Below are 22,818 nucleotides of genomic sequence, written 5' to 3'. Positions count from 1 at the left end.
AGGGCTGCACATATCTCCGCAGGAAAAATAGTGCGCACGGATACCCCCCTCACCTCCATATATTCTATCAGGGCTGACTTAACACCACTTACAGAAGTGTCCTCTTCACACTTGCTTTTTTTCCATCAGTGTATCAATCTCTTCTCTCACCCCCCGTCCGCTCATTTTTTTATGAAGACGGCTGGCAGCAGAAAGAGTTGATTCTAACACACTGTACTCTCACTCTTCCCATCCCCTCAAGGACACCTGCGTTATTTTACATTATAGATATCTTTTGTAACTAACGGGTACTATAATGTGACTTTCTGTATTACATTTCTTTATATACAATTGTAACGTATCCTATTATTAATAATTAGACAGATTTGTCACATTTTCCTGGATGTGTCACAAGCTGTCCTATCTAAGGACTGAAAAATTGAAAATGCATATTAATGCTATATGTTTGTCTTAATAACACCACTTACTGCCACTGTATTAGATACTGTTCCATGGTAATTGTCAGTGGTTATATATATATATATATATATTTTGTTCACTCAAGAAAAGAAAAAAATTATTTTTAAAACACACTCTTTATGGAGATTTAAAGGCCAATTATGCTCCTTATTCTTATTCTTCTTATAGAGTTATTACTATTTTAGACTATTTGGAATTAAAAGTTAAGTTTTAACCCAATCATTATACATTTCATTTGATATTCCAAAAGTGTGCCTCCACAAAGGACTCCTTTCTACAAACGGCTGCCCACGCCTTGTGGACCACCGTCTCTCTATTTCAAAGTATACTGGTACTTGATTCCTGGGGGCACCTCCAACAATACACAATTGTTATACCTTATTAACTACATTGTCTTTAAAGTTGGTTTTATAACTGTTGACAATTACTTTCTCTGTCCTGTGCAGGATACCACCCCCGATTGTCCCCGTACAGAGCAGTCCAGCAAAATCTAGGCCATGCCCATTGAAGCATGTAACTGTTGGAGGCCGCATGGGTCTTTGATGCCGTGCATAAGCAACCATTCTTTCCCTTTGGGACGTGGGTACGAGCGCAACATATAAACCCGTTCATGGGAACTACTATCGCGGGTATATTGAATAGTCGCAGCTGGGGAAAAGATGAAGCAGGGCATATCTGTACATTTATCCCATTCTCCCAGAACAAACTTCATCAATGTCACGAGATGGGTGTGTGGAATCAGTCGTGACTGGAGTGGTCAGATGGTGGATTTGATGGTGTTGTGCGGATCTCAGGAAGAGAGGCGTGACCAGCAGGAGATGGGTTAACACGAACAGGTTTATTGAATGAACTCATACAACGGATAAAATAACCAGGTTCAATAATTCTTTGAGTGGACACCCGTTCATGGGAACTACTATCGCGGGTATATTGAATAGTCGCAGCTGGGGAAAAGATGAAGCAGGGCATATCTGTACATTTATCCCATTCTCCCAAAACAAACTTCATCAACATCAACCAACAAGATCATTTTATACCTACTCTGCCAGTTGGGAAGCTTCTTCCTTCTACTATAGAACTCTCAGTCTGTGGTGTCCCGATGTCTCTATTTCCCTCCTCATATCACCAGGGGCAAATATAGGCATAATGGGGCAGACGTATTCAGCCTGGAGAAGAGAATCTGGAGATACAGTGAAAGGAGATAACACGGGGGCGTGGCTTGGCCGGCCGTGTGAGAAGTCGGGTGGTGCACGAGCTCCGCTAAAATCCTGCTTCCAATCCTGTATGCACTCACCCGGGCACCCCTTGAACCACTCTGTGCCTCCCTTGTGAGCCCCCTGCACCTCCTGAGCTGATCGGCAAACTCGGACGGGCTGGTAGTGACCGGGGCTGCTACCTACAGTGGCGCCATCTGCTCCGCGGCTCTCGTGTGGGCGCCATCTTGGGTGGTCTCCCCCCGTGGAGCGGCGCGCAGACAACGGGTCTCCTGCTACTTCTGCTCTGCGCCGACCACGCTGGTGCCTCTGGCCGGGTGGATCGGCGGGTGGGAGCGTCGGGTGACTCTCCGGACCTAGCGGTGAGTGAGTGGGAGTTGTCCTCCTGGGGACACGCTGCTTTGGCCGCACGGAGGGGCCGGCGCCATCTCGCTTGCCTGCCTCCTGGGCTGCGGCACCTAGGTCGCCCTGCCTCACTCTATACTGAGCTCAGTGAAAATACCTGATCTTTGGTGAGCTGACTCCTGCTGAGGCTGTAATCTGGACTCAATCTGTGCCCAAGCCTAGTGTGGGGGGTGCTGCCATTACACACAGGGTGTACTGACACTAAGCCCTTTACATGGTCGATTGATTATCTTCCCTGGCTCCTTTTGAATACAATTTTGCTGAATCCTCCTCAAGCTGCTGAACTATAGTATCCTGCTTTGGTTTCCATTCTCTCACTGAGGGAACATGGCATTCTCTGTTGAATTAATACTGCATGCCATTTATGCTTCCACTAATAGACTGCTCCACCAGATTGGTGGCATGCAGGATGGTATCCTGTCCTCTAGCACTGCTCAGGTGCAACATGATGATGATACTAAGGGGGATCCATCTTCTACTATCATCGTATATACACCTGTGGACCTGTACAAGTCTGAGGATACCTGCTGCACTACTGAAAAGATCGATGGTGTCACTGTTTCCCCTAAATCCTCACATTCACTGATGCTAGCTGTTTTGGGATCCCAGAATTCGCTTATTCCTATTGCCATGAAGTTAAGAATCTCTTTTTCCATCCACTACCTATGCCGGCTTCTTCACCCCTGGAGGGATGAGCATCTCCTGGAACTCTGGTCGCCTATTGTCCTACCCCCCTTATTCACTGGACCCGAGGACTGGCCGGACTAATATCTTTTGATGCACAATTATCTTGATTCCCCTCACTCCTATAACATATCCTTTCCTCTTGATTATTTTCATACAGAAGTCAAAATGCCTCAGTATGGGCCTTATTTTGGTTCACTCTTTCTGACAAAATCCTTCTTAGATGGACAAAACCATGTGCACTGCAGGGGAGCATATGCAAAATGTGCAGAGAGAATTAAATTTGGGTGGGGTTTTACTTCAAAGTGAGATCTATATTGAAGTGTAAAAATAAAGCAGCCAGTATTTTCCCTGCACAGAAACAAAATTACTCACCCAAATCTAATTCTCTCTGCACATGTTACATCTGCCCCCCTGCAGTGCACATGGTTTTGTCCATCTAAGAAGGATTTTGTCAGAAAGAGTGAACCAAAATAAGGCCCTATGTTCTGCTTTCTATATATCTCTGGATTCAGTTGGTTTTTGCAATGTAGTCTCGCAATATGAGTCGCTTGCACTATGGGCAGTATATCTGTATATCTAAATGGTGGAGTCAGATGTAATTCAGCCTGGATTAGGGCCATTACGCTATTGCCCTCATGTTATTTTTAAATGTATATCCTGTTAATTTTATGGTCCTGTGCATCATATATCAAGCACTCTCCTGTAACTGGGCTATCTACACAATTTGATTGCCTTATATTGGTATATTAATCTATGTTCTTACTATTTAACTGGAGTGTTATCTGTTCTTTAAACCCGCATGTTAATGGGAAGGTCGGGATTATCCTAGATCTAATTGCTATCGTGCCGCCCTAATCAGTCCATGTTTTTTTCCATTTATCCTCTATCTGACATAGACGGGAGGGAGGGAGTTGGGATAGATTAGTATAGTTTAGGAAAGGGATAGGGGTAGTTAGAGGGATCCAGGTACGCCTTAGTTGGAGGAGGGTTGTACAGGGTGGGGGGTTATTTGGGTGGTTTACTTTGGGCTTTTTTGTGGGTGGTTTTCTTTTTAGAGTTAGTGGGTTTAGGATAGAGTTCTCGACAGATGGCTATACTTTGCTTTGTTTCTCCCTTCTGGGGTCATAATATCACTCATACATAATCACCCTGTAGCTGTACTCCAATATCTCCTGTTATGTTTGCCCGGATGGCGCCTTCGGGTAAATACGACTCGTTTAGAAATTATAAAGGGAGTCAGTATTGTTCAACTCTTCTATGCACATGTACTTTCCTTTGGATACTCTTGGAAACTATTTACTTTTACGTGATATGTGCTTATTATGTCTCTGTTGGGAATTTATTTGTATGGTTTTCTTTACATGTTTGAAAAACTTAATAAAAAATACCTAATTTAAAAAAAAAAAGGAAAGGAGATAACACACCAGCCAATGAACGGTGTTTGAAAATGACAGTTGGGATTTGATTGGCTGTTGCTTTATCTCCTATTACCTGATCTCCACTTTATCTCTTCAACAGGCTTAATACATCTGCCCCATTATCGATTGTCCCCATTAAGCCAAGTTAGGGCTTCGGGATTACTGAAGCAGCACTAACCCTACCCCCATCCCACCACAATTTATTGATCATTGCTCCCCCATTCTCCACCCCAAGCTATGATGACAAAAACAAAAAGAGAATCTCCTGGACTCATTTGGTCTAGCCAGGATCTCATGCAACTGAGCAAGCATGCTGTGCTCCCCCCTTCCCCCGGCAAGTGTCGCCCCCCCAGTCACTTGCATCACATGCCTAATGGTAAATACACCACTGGGTCTTACGTATGTCTGAGAGGCACCAAACCGGAACATGTATGACCAAATAAATTCACTGAAACGGATGATTAGGTGTACACCATGAAAAACAAGCCAAGTTATTATGCAGCAATCCTAGTCTGCCGCAGATAGATATAAGATACATTGAGCAAATAACTCCTTGTGGGACTGGTGTAAAACATTGGCAATATTAAAGAACACATTTAGGTTTTCTAATAGTTAATATAACTGGTGAAAATAAGTTTTAGAATTTGTAAAGAAAAAAAAAACACCTCATATCAGCTGGCATAATGTAGGTGACCTTTAGAACTATGCTCCATTGTGACATCACAGTTACCGATGACATCACACAGCTTCTGAAGACACAGAGTCTCAGATGTGATATACAGTTCTTACTGGAGGTCACAGTTGCGATTCGTGCAAATTTGTTTTTGCGATAGTGCAAATTTGTTTTTTATCTAAGAGCCCTAGTCTTGTCTTTGGACATAACATGGGTCATATCAAGAGAAAGAAAGCATGGATAAAGAAAGGAAAGAAAAAGCAGGCAGTGAGAGACATGAAAAGAAATGCAGGTGTTCAGAGAGGCTGGAAGAGATTGGTAACCTTTATGACAAAGAAAAGAGATCAGTTCCTTAAATCATGTCGCAGATGTCCCAGATTTTGGCAAGGGAGAAAAAGGAGAAACATGGTCATTGCTGAAGATCCAGGGGAAGGATGCAGCCATTGGGCAGGCCAGACAAACTTGCCCGAGAAAAAGAGGTGCGATAAGAAGTTAGGCAAAGTAGCTTGGCAAAGACATTGGAATAGATTTGCTGGTTTTATTAAAGAGAAAAAGAGTCAATTTATAACAGCAATTGGCAGAGGACAACCAGACACCCTACCAGGTCAGCAAACTGCAGAAGAGAGCATTACTGTCCCCTTAACAGTGGAAACATTTACTTTCCACTCGCTTCTTGGAAAGGGAGGTTACGGCAAAGTGATGCTCGCCACAGACTCCGTTCATAAGGAAAGAGTAGCAGTTAAGATCCTAAAGAAAAGAGCACTCATTCAAAGTGCAAGGATGATAGCATCACTAAAACCTGAGTACGTTATGACCGAGTGCCGGGTACTTCAGGTGGCACATGAGAGTCCTTTCCTGACCCATGGATACGCAGCCTTCCAAACAAACAGCTATCTTTATTATGTAATGGAACTGGCTGGCGGAGGGGACCTCTTCAATTTTGCAGGCAGGAACATGCTGAACCCATCAGCAATAAAATTTATTGCCACAGAACTGGTCTGTGGATTGCAGTTCCTGCACTCCAGAGGAATAATCCACAGAGACCTAAAACCTCAGAATGTTTTGCTGACAAAAAGTGGACATGTAAAGATCACAGACTTTGGTCTGGCCATGTTGAATGTATATGGAAAAACCAGGGCCAGTGTCCCTGTTGGGACACCTGGCTTTACGGCTCCAGAAGTTTTATTAGGTGCATCATTTAGTGCAGGCGTGGACTGGTTTGCATTCGGTGTGATATTATATATGCTCACCCTACGAATGCACCCTTTTCCTGGAAAGAATAATGAAGAGATCACGAGAAATACCCTAAAGAAAGAACCGTCGTACGCAGGTATTACTGATCCCGCAACAACGGACATTATATCCCAACTCCTGCGCAAGGACCAGACCCTCCGGCTCGGGGTAAACGGCAACGTGCGAGAACACCCCTACTTCTCTTCAGTTAAATGGCAAAAGGTAGAGACTGGAAAAACAGCATCTCCACTCAAACAACACATGCGCAAGGCACATGGGCATGGTACAGATCAACAATGTCCCGTGTCTTACAGCGAAGCCTACAAAAAGCCGATTTTTGCCACGCTACAAAGCCTCTTTGATGACATTCAATTTGTGTGCCCTAAATGGGCTAAAAGCTATCATAACGTGCCAATGGAGCTAGATACCATATCATCAGTTAATGGCGACCTGCACGACAAAGAATAGACACCTGTTGCACCTGCTGCCTGCTCAGACCTCAGCTACTTCTCCGGAGATGTACCGTGTTCCACCTGTCCGGTACAGTTCTGCTAACCGACTCTAAGCAGTCACTACTTTCCTTGTCTGTAGTTTGGTCTGAACTACAATGTCATCTGGGGATTAGGGCTACTGGCGACACCCCACAAAAAAAACGACACTGGGCAGCCACCTCATGGGTGTGTTGGAAGAGCTGTTAATTATTTCTGAAAGGTTTATAGTTCTAGTTACACCCATCTCATTGATAACTTGTGCATAAGAATTAAGCTGGGTACACCTTAGTTCCTGCCTCACACCAATGTAATTTTTTTTTTGGGGGGGGGGGGGGGGGGGCTATTTAACCACTTCACCGCTCTATCCAGCATCGTCTGGAAAGTGGAGAAATGTTTAGCTTCATTCACAGATATAAAAGATAACTATACAACTGGAAAAATCCCCCCATTCCCCATACAGGCCGTTATATTCAATCTTCTAAACATACCAGATAAGGAATATATGACTCCCATAATACATACTTCCAAAACATTTAACAAGATCTGGTCTCCATGCCGAATTCTCAAAACAACCCCCCCCCCCTCCCCCCCCACACACACACTTTGTTTTCTCTCTCTTTTCTTATGTCTTCTCCTTCTCAACCTTTTCTTGGTTCTATTGCCTTTGACGGTTCACCACACGGTCATTGTGAGATTTTTTCCCCTTATCTTTTAGTCTAATAAAACTGGATATGACTTATTGTGATATTAATGCTACTGTATTTTGTTGTGTTGTGTCGAATTTTATGGTGATTCATTTAATAAAATGTATAATAAAATAACACACACCTAAACAACTATAAACGTAACCGACATGGAAGGTGGCCCCTCTTAGCTTTGGGACCCTAAGCAGCTGTACCCCCTGCTTCTGTAGTAGCTACGCCCTTGTATAGAACACAGTGAACTGACAGGGAAGGTGGCCTCTTTCAGTTCTGTGACCTTTCTACTACATACAGTGCCTGTTTGGCTCTCAGTCTACCTGCTACCACTGTTCCCCACTCATATCACTACTATGTGCTGCTGGGTACCCTGCTCCTTCTGATGTAACTCTGCGCACCGGATCGGGGAAAAAAACAACAATACAAATGAATGGGCAGCCAGTGATTGGCTGATTGCTCTCATTGCTGATTCATTTGATTCAGCCCATTCATTTGCATTGGGGTGTTTTTTTCCCCCTTGCAGCTCCCTGATCCTCCTGCCCAGCTTACCGCCCCCCCCCCCCCGGCATCCCCCGCCCGCTGCCCCGCCTCTCCCCGTGCCTGGCTCACCAGCATCCCCTGTCCGCTGCCTCTTTGTCCGCCTCTCCCCCTGCAGCTCCCCGGGAGTTGCATATGATAAATCGCATTCAAAACATGGCACATCAAGTGCCTAATCGTGTGTGACCCCTCCAGGGGGGAGCTGCAGGGGAGATCAGGTCCGACTTGGACAAGTCAGACTAATGTATGGGGGCCTTTATCCTGTAGCCTCCTGCTGCCTCTATTTCCCTATATCACTACTCTGTTGGGGACTCTGCTCCTTCTACCATACAACTTTCAGCCTCTGGATTCTTGATGCATCCATTCCACTCCTGCGGTGTTACTTTACAAATACAAGACTTCAACAAGTACAACTGGCTCAACTCCTGAAATACTCTTTCTGTGTTGCTGTGCATAGTCTGATAATCCAACTGGCCTAGAGTCAATCTGGTCTCACTAAACTACAAGTTTTGGCCACACATCAGGCAAGGGATAAATAAGTCATAAAGCAGGTGATCTCTCTGCAATTCCAGGCCTGAGAGCCCCATTCCCTGGACCACTGCTCACCTGAGTACGTCCATCTCATCCCGGAGGGACTGCGCCTTCAGGAACTTACCCCAGCAACCTGGCTGTGTATGGCGTGACGTTATCGAGGTCAAACCGCAAACAGCCAGGAAAGAAGGAACCGGGACTGGGCAGTCGCAGCCATGCAGCGGGGGTCCCGAGGATCGAGTTTGAGAACCCCTGGCTTATAGGTTTGGACTATTTATACCACTCTATGGCTGATGTGTAAACTGGTTTGAAACAGTCTGGAATGAATGATGAATGAATCTTTCCTGAGCCCTCCTGACTGGATCATTTAGTAAACGGCAGAATGACACAGGCTGGTTACACAGATAAGAACACACAGGCAAGGCACGTTTCAGCATCACGTTCCCCCCAACACAGCGCTGCAGGGGGTGATGCTCAGGGTTAGGTGGCGGCTGGTAGCTGTGGCAGACATGCAGGAGGTTATAGTTAGGTTGCAGGAACAAGGCAGGGATTAAACTCACCCACATCTCCGGAGAGGCCAAACCAACCTCTGCTTAAAACCTTTTTAGAGGGTGAAATCACTCAATGAAGTGGGAGATTTAGAAGCCCGATCACCACAGGACAGACACCACACTGGGCGATTTCTGTACAATATACGGGTATTTACACTACCAATACTCGCCATTATTGGCAGGACTGGTCTTTATTAGAGATAGAAATCCCAGTATGAGTGCAGCAGAAAATCACACCCGTAACATACAATTAAAATTGCCAGTATTTATATGTTACTGTTGATGGCAGATGTCGGACTGCGAACCGGATATATACTGGGTGATATTTATAAACAGCGGTAAAGAGGGCGAACCAACCAGATTTGTATTTCCTTCATGGGGGACCCGGTCTGCCTTCCTAAGTCTTATACATGGATTCTTCACATTTGCACTGCTTCTAGCTAAAGCAGATATGTCCAAACTATGGCCCTCCAGTTGTTGTGAAACTACAAGTCCCATCATGCTTTGCCACAGTTTTGCTATTAGGGAATGCTGAACCCACATGGACCATGACTGGGAATAGTAACCGGTGGCAGGTGCAGCGAACCCACATGGACCATGACTGGGAATAGTAACCGGTGGCAGGCGCAGTGAACCCACATGGACCATGACTGGAAATAGTAACCGGTGGCAGGCGCAGTGAACCCACATGGACCATGACTGGGAATAGTAACCGGTGGCAGGCGCAGTGAACCCACATGGACCATGACTGGGAATAGTAACCGGTGGCAGGCGCAGTGAACCCACATGGACCATGACTGGAAATAGTAACCGGTGGCAGGCGCAGTGAACCCACATGGACCATGACTGGGAATAGTAACCTGTGTCAGGTGCAGTGAACCCACGAGGAACATGACTGGGAATAGTAACCTGTGTCAGGTGCAGTGAACCCACATGGACCGTGACTGGGAATAGTAACCTGTGTCAGGTGCAGTGAACCCACGAGGAACATGACTGGGAATAGTAACCTGTGGCAGGCGCAGTGAACCCACATGGACCATGACTGGCAATAGTAACCGGTGGCAGGTGCAGTGAACCCACATGGACCATGACTGGGAATAGTAACCGGTGGCAGGCGCAGTGAACCCACATGGACCATGACTGGGAATAGTAACCTGTGGCAGGCGCAGTGAACCCACATGGACCATGACTGGCAATAGTAACCGGTGGCAGGTGCAGTGAACCCACATGGACCATGACTTGGAATAGTAACCTGTGTCAGGTGCAGTGAACCCACGAGGAACATGACTGGGAATAGTAACCTGTTGCAAGGGGCAGCGAACCCACGAGGACAGACATTTATACTAAATTGAGGTCATAAAATTAAACTTGTGTCAACCACTTCCATTTTGACCTTTTATACAGTCAGCCTTTCCATGTTGACCTTATCGACCGTATGGGGGTCAACCGAATGACAGTGTATCTAATTACTGTAGCGCTTCTTACTACACCCATGTGATGCAGATCAAACCCGCTCCCACTTAAACCTGGTGTATAAGCCTCTACGGTGGCCCAGGCAAATACAAACAACATGAAGTGCATTGCTTGCCGACGGCCTGCAGACTAGTATAGCGGAAAGCTGGCCTCTAAACCTCTGCAGAGTTGAAATGGACAACTTCAAAGACGAGGACGCCAGAAAAGACACCAAGAACCCAATGGCGTAACTATAAATTTAGCTCCCCCTTGCCAAAAAGTTTGTGCCCCCCCCCCCCCCCCCCCCTCCGGCTCCTCTCCAGTGTGTTTCCCCAGCATGTGACGTGATGACGTCACACGCATAAAGGAGAAGCTGAAGAAGGAAATAGGATGAGAAACCAGCAGACACTGCTGATTCCCTTGGCTCCGACGCATCCCAGGATGCCCCAGCATGCCCATCTGCCCGCCCATCCTGTACACAGTAGCCAATAGACGGCTCTGTGTACACTCAATTGAATCAGTGGGGGGATTTGTCATCTCTGCTATGGCCGCACCCGCGTTGCAGCTGACTCGCCTCCGGTGCTCAGCCAGTGGGCAGTGGCAAGCAGCAGCATGTTAGTGCGTACAGCGGGTGCTGGCGCCCACATAGACCCCACTGTGGCTTGCTCCCCCAAGCGGCAGCTGGGGCTGCCTTACAGTAGTTACGCCACTGCAAGAACCCTCTGGTCGGTTCTTGGCACCATGTGGAGTCAATACTATATGCGGAAGAGGGAATCCGGTGACTTCACTGCAGTGACGTCACAGGGGCTTCCCCAGCAGAGGCGGATCCTGGGAGTCTAATCTGCTGGCCAGCATGATCACAGCTGTGTAATGTGGATCTGGGGTCCGTCGGTGGGAAGTACAGCCCCCAATCTTTCAGTCAGACAAGCCATGCAGTGACAGGTCAGAGCAGACTCTGACTGTTGGTGCCACCCACGCCATTACCACCGGCACCCTGTGGAATCAGCCTCTCACCTCTTTCTCCTTCTGCAAAGCCTCAAACTTCTCCTTCAGCGTCTGGAACTCAAACTGCCACTTCTCTGCCAGCAGAGACTCTGCCGAGTGCTTCTTGTGCAATTCCTGGATCTGCCATGTGCACAACAAAGTAAAGAAGTCTCCTGTCAGTCCCGGACATTACTTCCAGCAGTCCGTCCTGTAGCTTTGGGCCTAGCTGATCGTTCATCTGTACCTTGCTTTCAGACAAAACTATCTGCCCCCTGCAGGAGATGCTTGGTGTAGCAGGAATGTATTCACTCACCTGTTGGCTGAGGCTGTCCACCTGTCCGCGTGACGCGTGAGCTTTGTGCAGCTCATCTTCCAGCTGACAGGTGCGCTGCATGTAGACCGTGTTCCTCTCCTCCAGGAGCTTGACCTGGCGCCGTTGGTCCCCCAAGTCTTCCAGCTTCTTCTTATAGGACTCTACCAGGGACTCCAACTTCCCCACACGGTCTGAGCAGTGCCTGAGGGTGATGGATGGAAAGAGAGAGAGATAGGCAGAGAGAACGTTTACCAAAAGCCAGCGAGAGACACGGTCAATATGCTCCTACATCTCTGAGGCATGGTGTGTTATAGGCATACAATGGCCAGAAGCCAGACATGGAACAGCTGTGGCCGATGCTGAACAAATACCAAAGGAACACAGGCAGCAACTGCTTGGGAGGCAATAAATAGATAATGAAATTCCAAATATATCCTGCAGGACCCCGCTGCTACATGTTCATGCACGAAGGTGCTTATGCTCTATCCTATTACCGTAGCATGTAGGAACCTTACATTCCTTCAGATTCCACAATTGAAGAGTTTCTTTTCCCTGCAGTTTTTGCAGCGTTCATTCTAGCAACCTGCACCTTTCAAAACATGTGCAGTTCCTTTTTCCTACCCGTGGTGGCGTCATCTGCTGTGGTTTTCTTCATACAGACCAAACTGTACAAGAAGCACCACAGCAGACAGCGCCACCACAGGCAAGAAAGAGGAACTGCACACATTTCAAAAAGGTGCTAGAATGAACACTATTTTGGGATAGCAGCTGTTTATTAATTGCATGTACACAGTGTCGTGAGACATGCGCACCACAAGAACAAGCTATGTAAGGATGTGGCTTATACTCTCACTAGGCACTTAGTACATCCCTGGGACTGATCCAGCCATGTAAAGCGTTCAATAGCTGCATACAGAGCAGTCCACAAGGCGTGGGCAGCCGTTCGCAGAAAGGATTCCTTTTTGGAGGCACACTTTTGGAATATCAAATGAAATGTATAATGATTGTGTTAAAACTTAACTTTTAATTCTTTCTTTTATTATAAGGTCTGAATCAGGCCCTATGGCTAAAGAATAAAAGCTAGGTTGTGCTTTCCTCCTAAATTGCACTAGGGGGCAGCACTGCACTACAAACTACTGACTCCGCGCTCTCTTATAATGGGGCAATCGCATTTCATGCAGTTTGTATTTAAGTAGTAACTTGCTGGGGGCTATAAATGAGCCTTTTCTTGTTTTTTTTTTTTTTTTTTACCAATGTGACCGTGAATAAGCCTGAATAGCATTGCAGTGGTCCAGGTTCATTTGACATTTGATATTGAGTGGGACATATAGTGAACAAAGAAAGGATTATTCTGCACCTGCAAAACATCACTAGAGAAGGGGCTGTGAATTACTGCCCTCTTTACCAATAATAGTAACAGTGGACAGAGAGTCTGTTGAAAAATAACCCTGACTGCAATAACGGGATAACTACTACATAACACATACTGGGCCAGCCAGACGTCAGAGGTTGTTGGTGGTCAGCATGATCCAGCCACACGGCAGTGTTACCTTGTGTGAGTGTAGAGTAAGAGAACATATGTAAGTTTTGTGTGAACTGTGTAGAGGGAATGGGGGGGGGCAGCAACTGGGTAGAATAGTGTACAGAGGTTATGGGGGGAATTTAATAGGAATACGAATACACATAAACAGTATTCGTATTCTTAATACAAATGAATGCAAATGAATACGACTGGGTAGTCGTATTTAATTCGTATTCCGGAGGATAATTTACTAATCAGTCGTATTTGACTGATTCGTATTATCCGATGGCGTATTGATTCGTATTTTTTCTGATAAGAATTTGTATTTTAAATACAAATTCGTATGTTAAAATACAAGTTCATATTTTAAAATACAAATTCGTATTGGTTTTAGCCTGCATGGATCAATCAGATCCGTGCAGGCTGCAGTGTAAAAAAAAAAAAAAAAATCAAAATTAAAAGTGTGTATGTGTGCTTAGTGGCCTTTTATAAGTCACACATTTGTGATTTTGATCAGCTGGGGGTTCTTTTCTGATTTCTTTTCCTCATGTGTAAAATTTTAAGATGTGAAATACACTTCCAAATCAAGGTGTATATTTTTGGCGTATTTTTGTTTTACGATTCGTATGCGTTTTTGATTCGTATTTTTTACAAATACGAATTGTTAGTAAATGACTAAAGTACGTTGTTTTCATGTTAAAAATAGGCGTATTCTATCGATGTCATATTCATTCGTATTCAAAAATAGGAATACGCCATGTATACACCATGAATACGAATACACATCACCGTATTTTCAGGATGGTAAATCCTGAAAATAAGAATACGCATAAAAAAAAATCCTATTTTGCTGTACGAATATGAATTTTTAATATGATTTTACGTTAGTAAATTTCCCCCTATGTGGGTGGTTCGGGAATGTGATGCTGCCTGAAGTGGTGAGTTCTTCTGGATTGAGTGAAGGTTTGGAGGCAGAGGAAAGTCTTGGGATATGAAGGAAAGCCCTGCAATTGTGTTACCTATAATTCTCTGCAGATTCTCCATCAGAGTATGGACTCCTATGTCAGTAATTATATATCTGAGACATTTCCATGTCTGGGGTGTCACTCTGGGGTGGCTTCTAGCACAACTTGATATGTATCACAGTGCTGAAATACAGACCAGATTGTGCTAGAAGTACCAAATCAGAGCGTGACGGGGACAGATGAGGAAGAACTCTACTATCTCTACAGTTTCTAAGACTGCTGCCGGAATCCAGTCTGGCGTTCTGGAATCTGACCCTTTCACCCTTCCGTATATATTGTTACTTCTGCCTACAGAATGCCAGCTGCAGGGTTACTGTGCTGCGTTCCTGTGCTCAGTCCCCACTCTTACTCCTGTGACAGGAATCTCTCCCACCGCTCCACATAGAAGGGAGACATGAATCGGGAATCGTGTTATCTCTGTGAAGGCATCATGCCGATGCCTCTCCATGGGGACTGTGCAGAATAAAGGGGATATTTATTATTAATCTGAGGGGTTTCCAGTTGAAAGTCCTATTCCGGCCAGACTGGCCACTGAATAATGTATCACAGGAGCATCACCCGGCACTTTCTGAGCAGATGATAGCCCCATACCTCTCATAAGGTGGATGGTATGGCATCCCGCTGTAAGTAGTATCTGACTTCGGACTAGGGCCCTTATTCTGAATCGTGCGGCCGGAGCCGCACACGGTGCTCCGGCCGCACAAACCAATCCCCGCCCACGATACGGATCGCCACGGCCGTCCGTACACGGACGGCTGGCGATCCGCAAGAAAATGGTGGGGCGTACGCCTCCACCATGGTGGGAGCTGCCCCCTGCATTCGATGGTCGGCGACCATCGAAGGCAGGGCCGCACGCCCCACCAGGTCCCGCAAGCTGAGACCACACGGACAATCGTCCGTGTGATAGCTTGTATGGGGGCTGAGAGCTGACATCCGGCGACGTCAGCTTTCCGCCCCCATCACTGGTGTCATACCCTCATTAGCATGCATACGCCCCGCGTTTGCATGGGAACGCCCATGAAACGCGGGGCGTATGCATAGGGAAATGAGGGTATGAAGCCCCTCACGCCCCTATACGCCCCCTTTGCGGCGGACGAACTACGTCTGCGGCGAATTGGGCTGCACATGCGCAGATTGACCTCTGCGCATGTGCAGACTGAAAACATCGGCGGTACGGCCGCACGCGGGCCGTACCGCACGATTCTGAATAAGGGCCAGTGTTCTGATTCTCCCATATGTTGTAGGTTAGGTATAAGTCTCCCTTCTGCAGACTCCATAGTATATAACTCATGAGCACTTCCTGCTTAGTGTCCACATACACTATCATACGATATACTGCAGCTGTCGGCATTGGCGTAACTTTGTCCAAGTTGGCCAGAGGCAAGTTAGTATTGCCCCCCCCCCCCTCCGCGTACACACAGCCACCCACCCACATCCCACCTTATATAAATCAGGGTTGACTACTTTTAAAGTCTCCTCTGTAGACGTCATCAAGCCCCGCCCACAGTACTGCAAACCCGCAATTTGCGGGTCTTCGAGGAGGAGGCAGGACTAAACTACACGATTTACATCTTTAGCCCCTCTCCACGAAAAACTACGAATTGCGGGAAATTATCGTTGCCATGGGGGAGATGCAGGGGTGGCTGCTGGTATCCAGGAGGGTTTCCCACCTTTCTGGGGCGCCGATTTCTGGGAGCCTCCTGGCCATTCCTAATATAAATATATGTATACATTGCATGTGTGTATGTATTTATATAAACATTGTTACATTTTACCACATCATTCATTTTAAACAAGTACATTTCTTAGCAGTCATACCCAGGATTAGAACCTGTGACCTGTCTCACCGGTGACAGACACCTTACTGATAGAGCTGTTTGCTTCTGCAAAGTAAGCCTACAAATGAAGATCTATACTACATACCTATGCTTAATAGTAATAGTTTTGAACTAAGAGAGCATCTCCTGTATTGGAGTCAGCCACAGAGGTGATATTGACGTCTTTCAATTAACTGATTCAAACTTGGAGGGGAGGAGAGGTGCCCCCTTGGGAGCAGGACCCCGGCGGCAGATGACTCCATTGCCTCCGAGAGTTACACCTTTGGCTGCCGGTGGTTGTTCCTTAGGGTCTACCAATGACAGAAACCACTGTAGATTACTCCCTAATAGGGATCACATTGAGGAATCGTGGGGAATGGAAGAGAGATATGTGGAGGCCTTAACTCGAACCTTCCTGTCAGTGCTGAACCCTAGCCGTCGGCATCCTCAGACCATACCTTCCAACAGTCCCGATTACCACGGGAATGTCTCAGTTTTCGGGGATATTCCTGCGTCCCTCCCGCGGCGAGGGGAGGGGGGCTGTTGGGAGTCCCCCCTGCCGGCTGCTGAGCAGCGGGGAATAAACACTGTGCGCATTTGCACAGCGTCTATTCCCGCAGCCAGGGGCTGGGGGCATGGCTAGAGGCTCACAGAGCCTCAGGGTCATGCCCCCATAGCATCAAAACGGGGCGTGGCCTCGCGGGAGAGCCGCAAGTACAGACCACGCACCCGAAATTTTTGGTGCACCCACAGTGCACATCCCTCTGTCCCTCCTCCGTCTCCCTACAAGTTGGGAGGTATGTCAGACTGTTAACATTTCACATGGTGACATTTCACATTTCTACACTGTGAACCTGTCAACAGTTTGAATATGTCAACGTGGTGCCTGTTGAACCATGCTGACATTCTGACATTGAAGTGTCGACATTCGAACACCTACATGATTACTGTTGACCATGCATCCAGATGCCGTACCGGAGGTTGTGGGCAGCTGCATACCCAGATACACAGCCTCAAGCATTTGAAGTCGTAGATGAAGAAACTGCTAGCGGGTTGGTGCAGGTTTTGGTGGTGTGAACCAAGGTGGCACCTGAAGACACACTAGTCAATATTAAGAGTTTGCTGAAAAATTGGGCATCCCAGTCTACACAGCCGCACAGATGTACTCAACTCAGAACCAGGCCTGCAGTATTTATGTGGGCAGAGATCTGAAGACACAGATTGAGTTCTGATGTCATAAAATTGACCTCTATATTTAATACGAGGTCACCTTTGTAAGTTGTGCTATAGCGGAGGTGGTACCTTTCCGGGATGGCCGATTTATTACCTCGGCGGAGCCATTTCTATATAATGTGCCTCTTCCCGGCAGAGAGGACACACTTGGGAGACCGCCAGCAGAATGATGTGCATAGAACTCTATGGATGGGGCGGAGGGGGTGACACTGGCTTCTAGCACAGACTGATTAGAAGTCTCATCCTGGATTACTTCCCATATGGCGGTTTACATTTAATGCTTAATTACAGTTGCTGATGATACAATAGATCACATCTGGAGGAAACTGACAACTTCATCTCCTGAAGTACAAATGATATATGCAGCCATCCCGCGTCACTGGGAAAATAGACTAAGCGGCGTCTGGATTCAATAACATAAAATACACAAGTACACATCTTATTCCACTTTATATCCACCAGCTGAAATCACCAAAGACATAGCGGCTTATTAAATTTACCCCTATGTATCTGGTTAAAATAGGATTACTATACCATTTACATTATGGCTATAAGGTTTTGTTTGGGGGATGCAGTCAGGATGCCGGTGTTCAGCAAACTGATGACTGTCATCAGAACACCGGGGCTGGAACGTCAAAAGACTTCAGGATGCGGACACCAGAATAGCGAAAGTGGGAATCCCAAATGTAAGTGTTAGGGTAAAGAGGTAAGGGAAAAGGTTTAGGGTCAAGATTCAGGGGGAGGGGGGTGTTTAGGAGGGTAAGGGGAGAGGTTTAGGATCAGGAGGTGAGGGGGGAGGGTTAAGCTGCAAGCAGGGAGGGTTAGGAGGGTAGGGGAGAGGGTTAGGGTCAGGAGGTGGGGGGGGTAGGCTGCAAGCAGGGAGGGTTAGGAGGGTAAGGGAAGAGGCTTCTCCGGTCAGGAGGCGGGGGGGGGGGTTAGGCTGGAACCAGGGAGGGTAAAGAGGGTAAGGGAAAAGGTTTAGGGTTAAGATGCGCGGGGGGGGGGGCATGGGGGGAGTTAGGCAACAAATAGGGAGGTCAGGCTATGGGGGGGGGGGGGGTTTTGGGCTGCAAGCAAGAAGGGATAAGGGTTAGGGTCATGCTGTGTGGGGGGAAGGGTTATGCTGCAAGCAGGGAGGGTTAGGCGGGTAAGGGGAGAGGGTTAGGGTCAGGATGTGAGGGAGGGGGGTTAGTATGAAAGCAGGGAGGGTTAGGAGGATAAGGGGAGAGGGTTAGGGTCAGGCTGTGGGGGAAGGGTTATGCTGCAAGCAGGAGGGTTAGGAGGATAAGGGGAGAGGGTTAGGGTCAGGCTGTGGGGGAAGGGTTATGCTGCAAGCAGGGAGGGTTAGGCGGGTAAGGGGAGAGGGTTAGGGTCAGGCTGTGGGGGGAAGGGTTATGCTGCAAGCAGGGGAGGGTTAGGCGGGTAAGGGAGAGGGTTAGGGTCAGGATGCGAGGGAGGGGGGTTAGTATGAAAGCAGGGAGGGTTAGGAGGATAAGGGGAGAGGGTTAGAGTCAGGCAGTAGGAAGGGGGATGGTTAGGCTGCAAGCAGGAGGGTTAGTAGGGTAAGGGGAGAAACATGCCCTTGCTCCGGGCACGGGTGTGGTATGATTCACTGACAGTCGGAATACTGATAGTCATTATCCCGACGTCGGGATCCCGACTGCCTGGTCTCAGACAGCATGGCCAGCGCAACAAAGCCCCTTGCGGGCTCGCTGCTCTCACCACGCTGCGATCGCCACGCTACGGGCGTGGTGATGAGCTACGCTCGCCACCTATTCTGTTCTCCTCTATGGGGGTCGTGGACCCCCCACGAGGGAAAAATGCAGACGGCCGTCGGGAACCCGGGGGACCCCTACTCATTTTGTCCCCCGTATTTGGGAACCAGCCCCGGACCTGGAGCCTGGGGCTGGTTGTTAAAAATCAGGGAACCCCTATTTGTCGGGTTCCCTGATTTTTAATTACCGGCCCCGGCTCTTTCAGCCTGGTGCTGGTTACAGCTGTGGGGGGGACCCCACGCTGTTTTTTAAATTATTTATTTTTCTGTTTTTTTTACACTAAAGCCTGCACGGATCTGAGTGATCCGTGCAGGCTTCTGCCAAATACGACAGGGAAAGCAGGGTGTATTTTCCTGTCGTATTTTGGTGCCTGTTTTACACCACTTAGCAGCCGTATTATCAATACGGCTGCTTAGTACATCAGGAACCACCATTCTTTTGAATGGTGATTTCTGTCGTATCCTATCGATGGTGTAGGACATTCTAGTATTTGTAAATACAAATACGATGGTGCCATCATTAGGAAAACGAATTGCTGTATTTTCGGGATTGTAAATCCCGAAAATACAAATGTGTAAAAAATAGGTGTATTTCTGCCTACGAATACACCTATTTTTACGAATCCATATTAGTAAATTTCCCCCTATATGTCCCAGTTGCCTCCTACCACTCTTACTGGGGTCACTGTACCAGTGACCAGTGTACCAGTGCAGCTATTGCAATGACGGGGCTGGGTCCGCTGTACAAGTCGTCTCATTATGCAGCATGTAGGAGACTGCCTGTATATAATGTATAAATAATAAGGATTGTGATAGATTTATCTAATAGAGTCCCCCGGCACATTCATTATTAATGGTTTCCTAATCTGCAGAACTCAGAGACAGATATTTCTTGCCACCAAAACAACTTTCTGCTTCGGGTCCCTGAGCCCTTTCCTCTATGGCTTAATGAGGAATTCATTCTCTGTATGGAACTAGCTGTATTGTATACCCTCTGTATTACACAAATCAGCTATTCCAAAGTGCTTCATATAAGGATCATCAAACTGAAAAAAAAAAAACATTTTATTTGTAACACAAGTACTCCCATTGTTGGGATACCTGGGGCGAAATGGAATGGGAGGCGTTTTTTTTTTTTTGTGCGATTTTTTCCGCAAAATATGCCGTTTTCGTCCATTTCGCGAAAATCATATATTTTATAGTAGGGATGCCAATCCCGGGGCATTTTTTCAATCCCCGGATCCGGGATTGAAAAATGCTCAATCCCGGGATTCCCGGGATCCCGGGATTGGCATCCCCACCAAAAAAAAACATTTTTAGCATAGGACCCACCCCGGCCGACCCGCACATCTACTTACATTAGGGTGCGGGCGGGCGGCCGGGAGTGGGTTTGGAGGTGCACGGTGCCTCCCGGCAAGTGCACCTCCATAGAAGACAGCAGGCGGGCGGAAGCAGGCGGGCGGCGGAGAAGAGGCGGGCAGGCGGAGGCGGGCAGGCGGGCGGAGTCAGGCCGGCGTGCTGGCGGGCGGGAGGAGTAGAGGTGGGTAGGCGGGCAGGCGGTCACTGGTGACGTGTGGCCTGCGCAGCGTGACCTCTACTGTCACGCTACGCAGGCCGCACGCCGGGTCAGGTTACGGGAACAGCCGGGCAGCGTCTGAGCGAGTGCTCAGATGCTGCCCGGCATTAGACTGCGCATGCGCAGTCTAATCCCGAAATCCCGGGATTAGATTCTCCAATCCCGGGATTGAAATCCCGGACTTTTTTGGCCAAATCCCGGGATCCCGCCGATCCCGATCCCGGGATTGGCCACACTATTTTATAGGGTGCGATTTGCGGCAAAAAAAAAAAAACCGTGTGAGGTCCCCCCTCCTAAGCATAACCAGCCCGGGCTCAAAAAGCCGATGCTGGTATCATAAATCAGAGGGACAAACAAATAGGGGTTCCCTTGATTTAATGAAACCAGCACCAGGTTCAAGGTCCAGCGCTGGTTCCCAAAATAGGGGGGACAAAATGACTAGGGGTCCCCCGTATTTTAAGATCCAGCACCAGACCCAACCAGCGTGGCTATGGTAGGTAACTCACAGAAAGGGTATTACACGGATATTATCACATGTCTAATGTAAATTAACTCACAGGAAGTGCATTACACAGATATTATCACGTGGCTATGGTAGGTAACTCACAGAAAGTGCATTACACAGATATTGTCACGTGGCTATGGTATGTAACGCACAGAAAGTGCATTACACAGATATTATCACGTGGCTATGGTAGATAACTCACAGAAAGTGCATTACACGGATATTGTCACGTGGCTATGGTATGTAACGCAACAGAAAGTGCATTACACAGATATTGTCACGTGGCTATGGTAGATAACTCGCAGAAAGTGCATTACATGGATATTATCACGTGGCTATGGTAGGTAACTCACAGAAAGGGTATTACACAGAAATTATCACGTGGCTATGGTATGTAACGCACAGAAAGGGTATTACACGGATATTATCACATGTCTATGGTAAATAACTCACAGAAAGTGCATTACACAGATATTATCACGTGGCTATGGTAGGTAAATCACAGAAAGTGCATTACACAGATATTGTCATGTGGCTATGGTATGTAATGCACAGAAAGTGCATTACACAGATATTATCACGTGGCTATGGTAGATAACTCACAGAAAGTGCATTACACGGATATTGTCACGTGGCTATGGGATGTAACGCACAGAAAGTGCATTACACAGATATTGTCACGTGGCTATGGTATGTAACGCACAGAAAGTGCATTACACAGATATTGTCACGTGGCTATGGTAGATAACTCGCAGAAAGTGCATTACATGGATATTATCACGTGGCCTATGGTATGTAACTCACAGAAAGGGTATTACACGGATATTATCTCATGTCTATGGTAAATAACGCACAGAAAGTGCATTACACAGATATTATCACGTGGCTATGGTAGGTAACTCACAGAAAGGGTATTACACGGATATTATCACGTGGCTATGGTAGGTAACTCACAGAAAGGGTATTACACGGATATTATCACATGTCTATGGTAAATAACTCACAGAAAGTGCATTACACAGATATTATCACGTGGCTATGGTAGGTAAATCACAGAAAGTGCATTACACAGATATTGTCATGTGGCTATGGTATGTAATGCACAGAAAGTGCATTACACAGATATTATCACGTGGCTATGGTAGATAACTCACAGAAAGTGCATTACACGGATATTGTCACGTGGCTATGGTATGTAACGCACAGAAAGTGCATTACACAGATATTGTCACGTGGCTATGGTAGATAACTCGCAGAAAGTGCATTACATGGATATTATCACGTGGCTATGGTAGGTAACTCACAGAAAGGGTATTACACAGAAATTATCACGTGGCTATGGTATGTAACGCACAGAAAGTGCATTACACGGATATTATCACGTGGCTATGGTAGGTAACTCACAGAAAGTGCATTACACAGATATTATCACGTGGCTATGGTAGGTAACTGACAGAAAGTGCATTACACAAATATTATCACGTGGCTATGGTAGGTAACTGACAGAAAGTGCATTACACAGATATTATCACGTGGCTATGGTAGGTAACTCACAGAAAGGGCATTACACAGATATTATCACGTGGCTATAGTAGATAACTCACAGAAAGTGCATTACACAGATATTATCACATGTCTATGTTAGATAACTCACAGAAAGTGTAGTACACAGATATTATCACGTGGCTATGGTAGGTAACTCAAAGAAAGTGCATTACAC

At 46.8% G+C, this 22,818-nt stretch overlaps 1 protein-coding gene across 1 annotated transcript in view; it reads right to left on the bottom strand.

Annotated features, from left to right (window-relative positions):
- Positions 1–22,818, bottom strand: part of WFDC1 (WAP four-disulfide core domain 1) — a 126,313-nt gene that overhangs the window by 60,548 nt on the left and 42,947 nt on the right. The window contains exons 4-5 of the mRNA XM_083165543.1: positions 11,647–11,848; positions 11,364–11,474 (exon numbers count right to left, since the gene is read on the bottom strand). Coding sequence (XP_083021669.1) covers positions 11,364–11,474; positions 11,647–11,848 — 313 coding nt within the window. The remainder of the gene's footprint in view (positions 1–11,363; positions 11,475–11,646; positions 11,849–22,818) is intronic.

This window comes from Crinia signifera, chromosome 11, assembly GCF_055691185.1.
Source record: "Crinia signifera chromosome 11, ASM5569118v1, whole genome shotgun sequence".
Classification (NCBI taxonomy): Eukaryota; Metazoa; Chordata; class Amphibia; order Anura; family Myobatrachidae; genus Crinia; species Crinia signifera.
The sequence above is the reverse complement of the archived record's forward strand: the minus strand, read 5'-3'. Positions and strand labels throughout refer to the sequence as shown.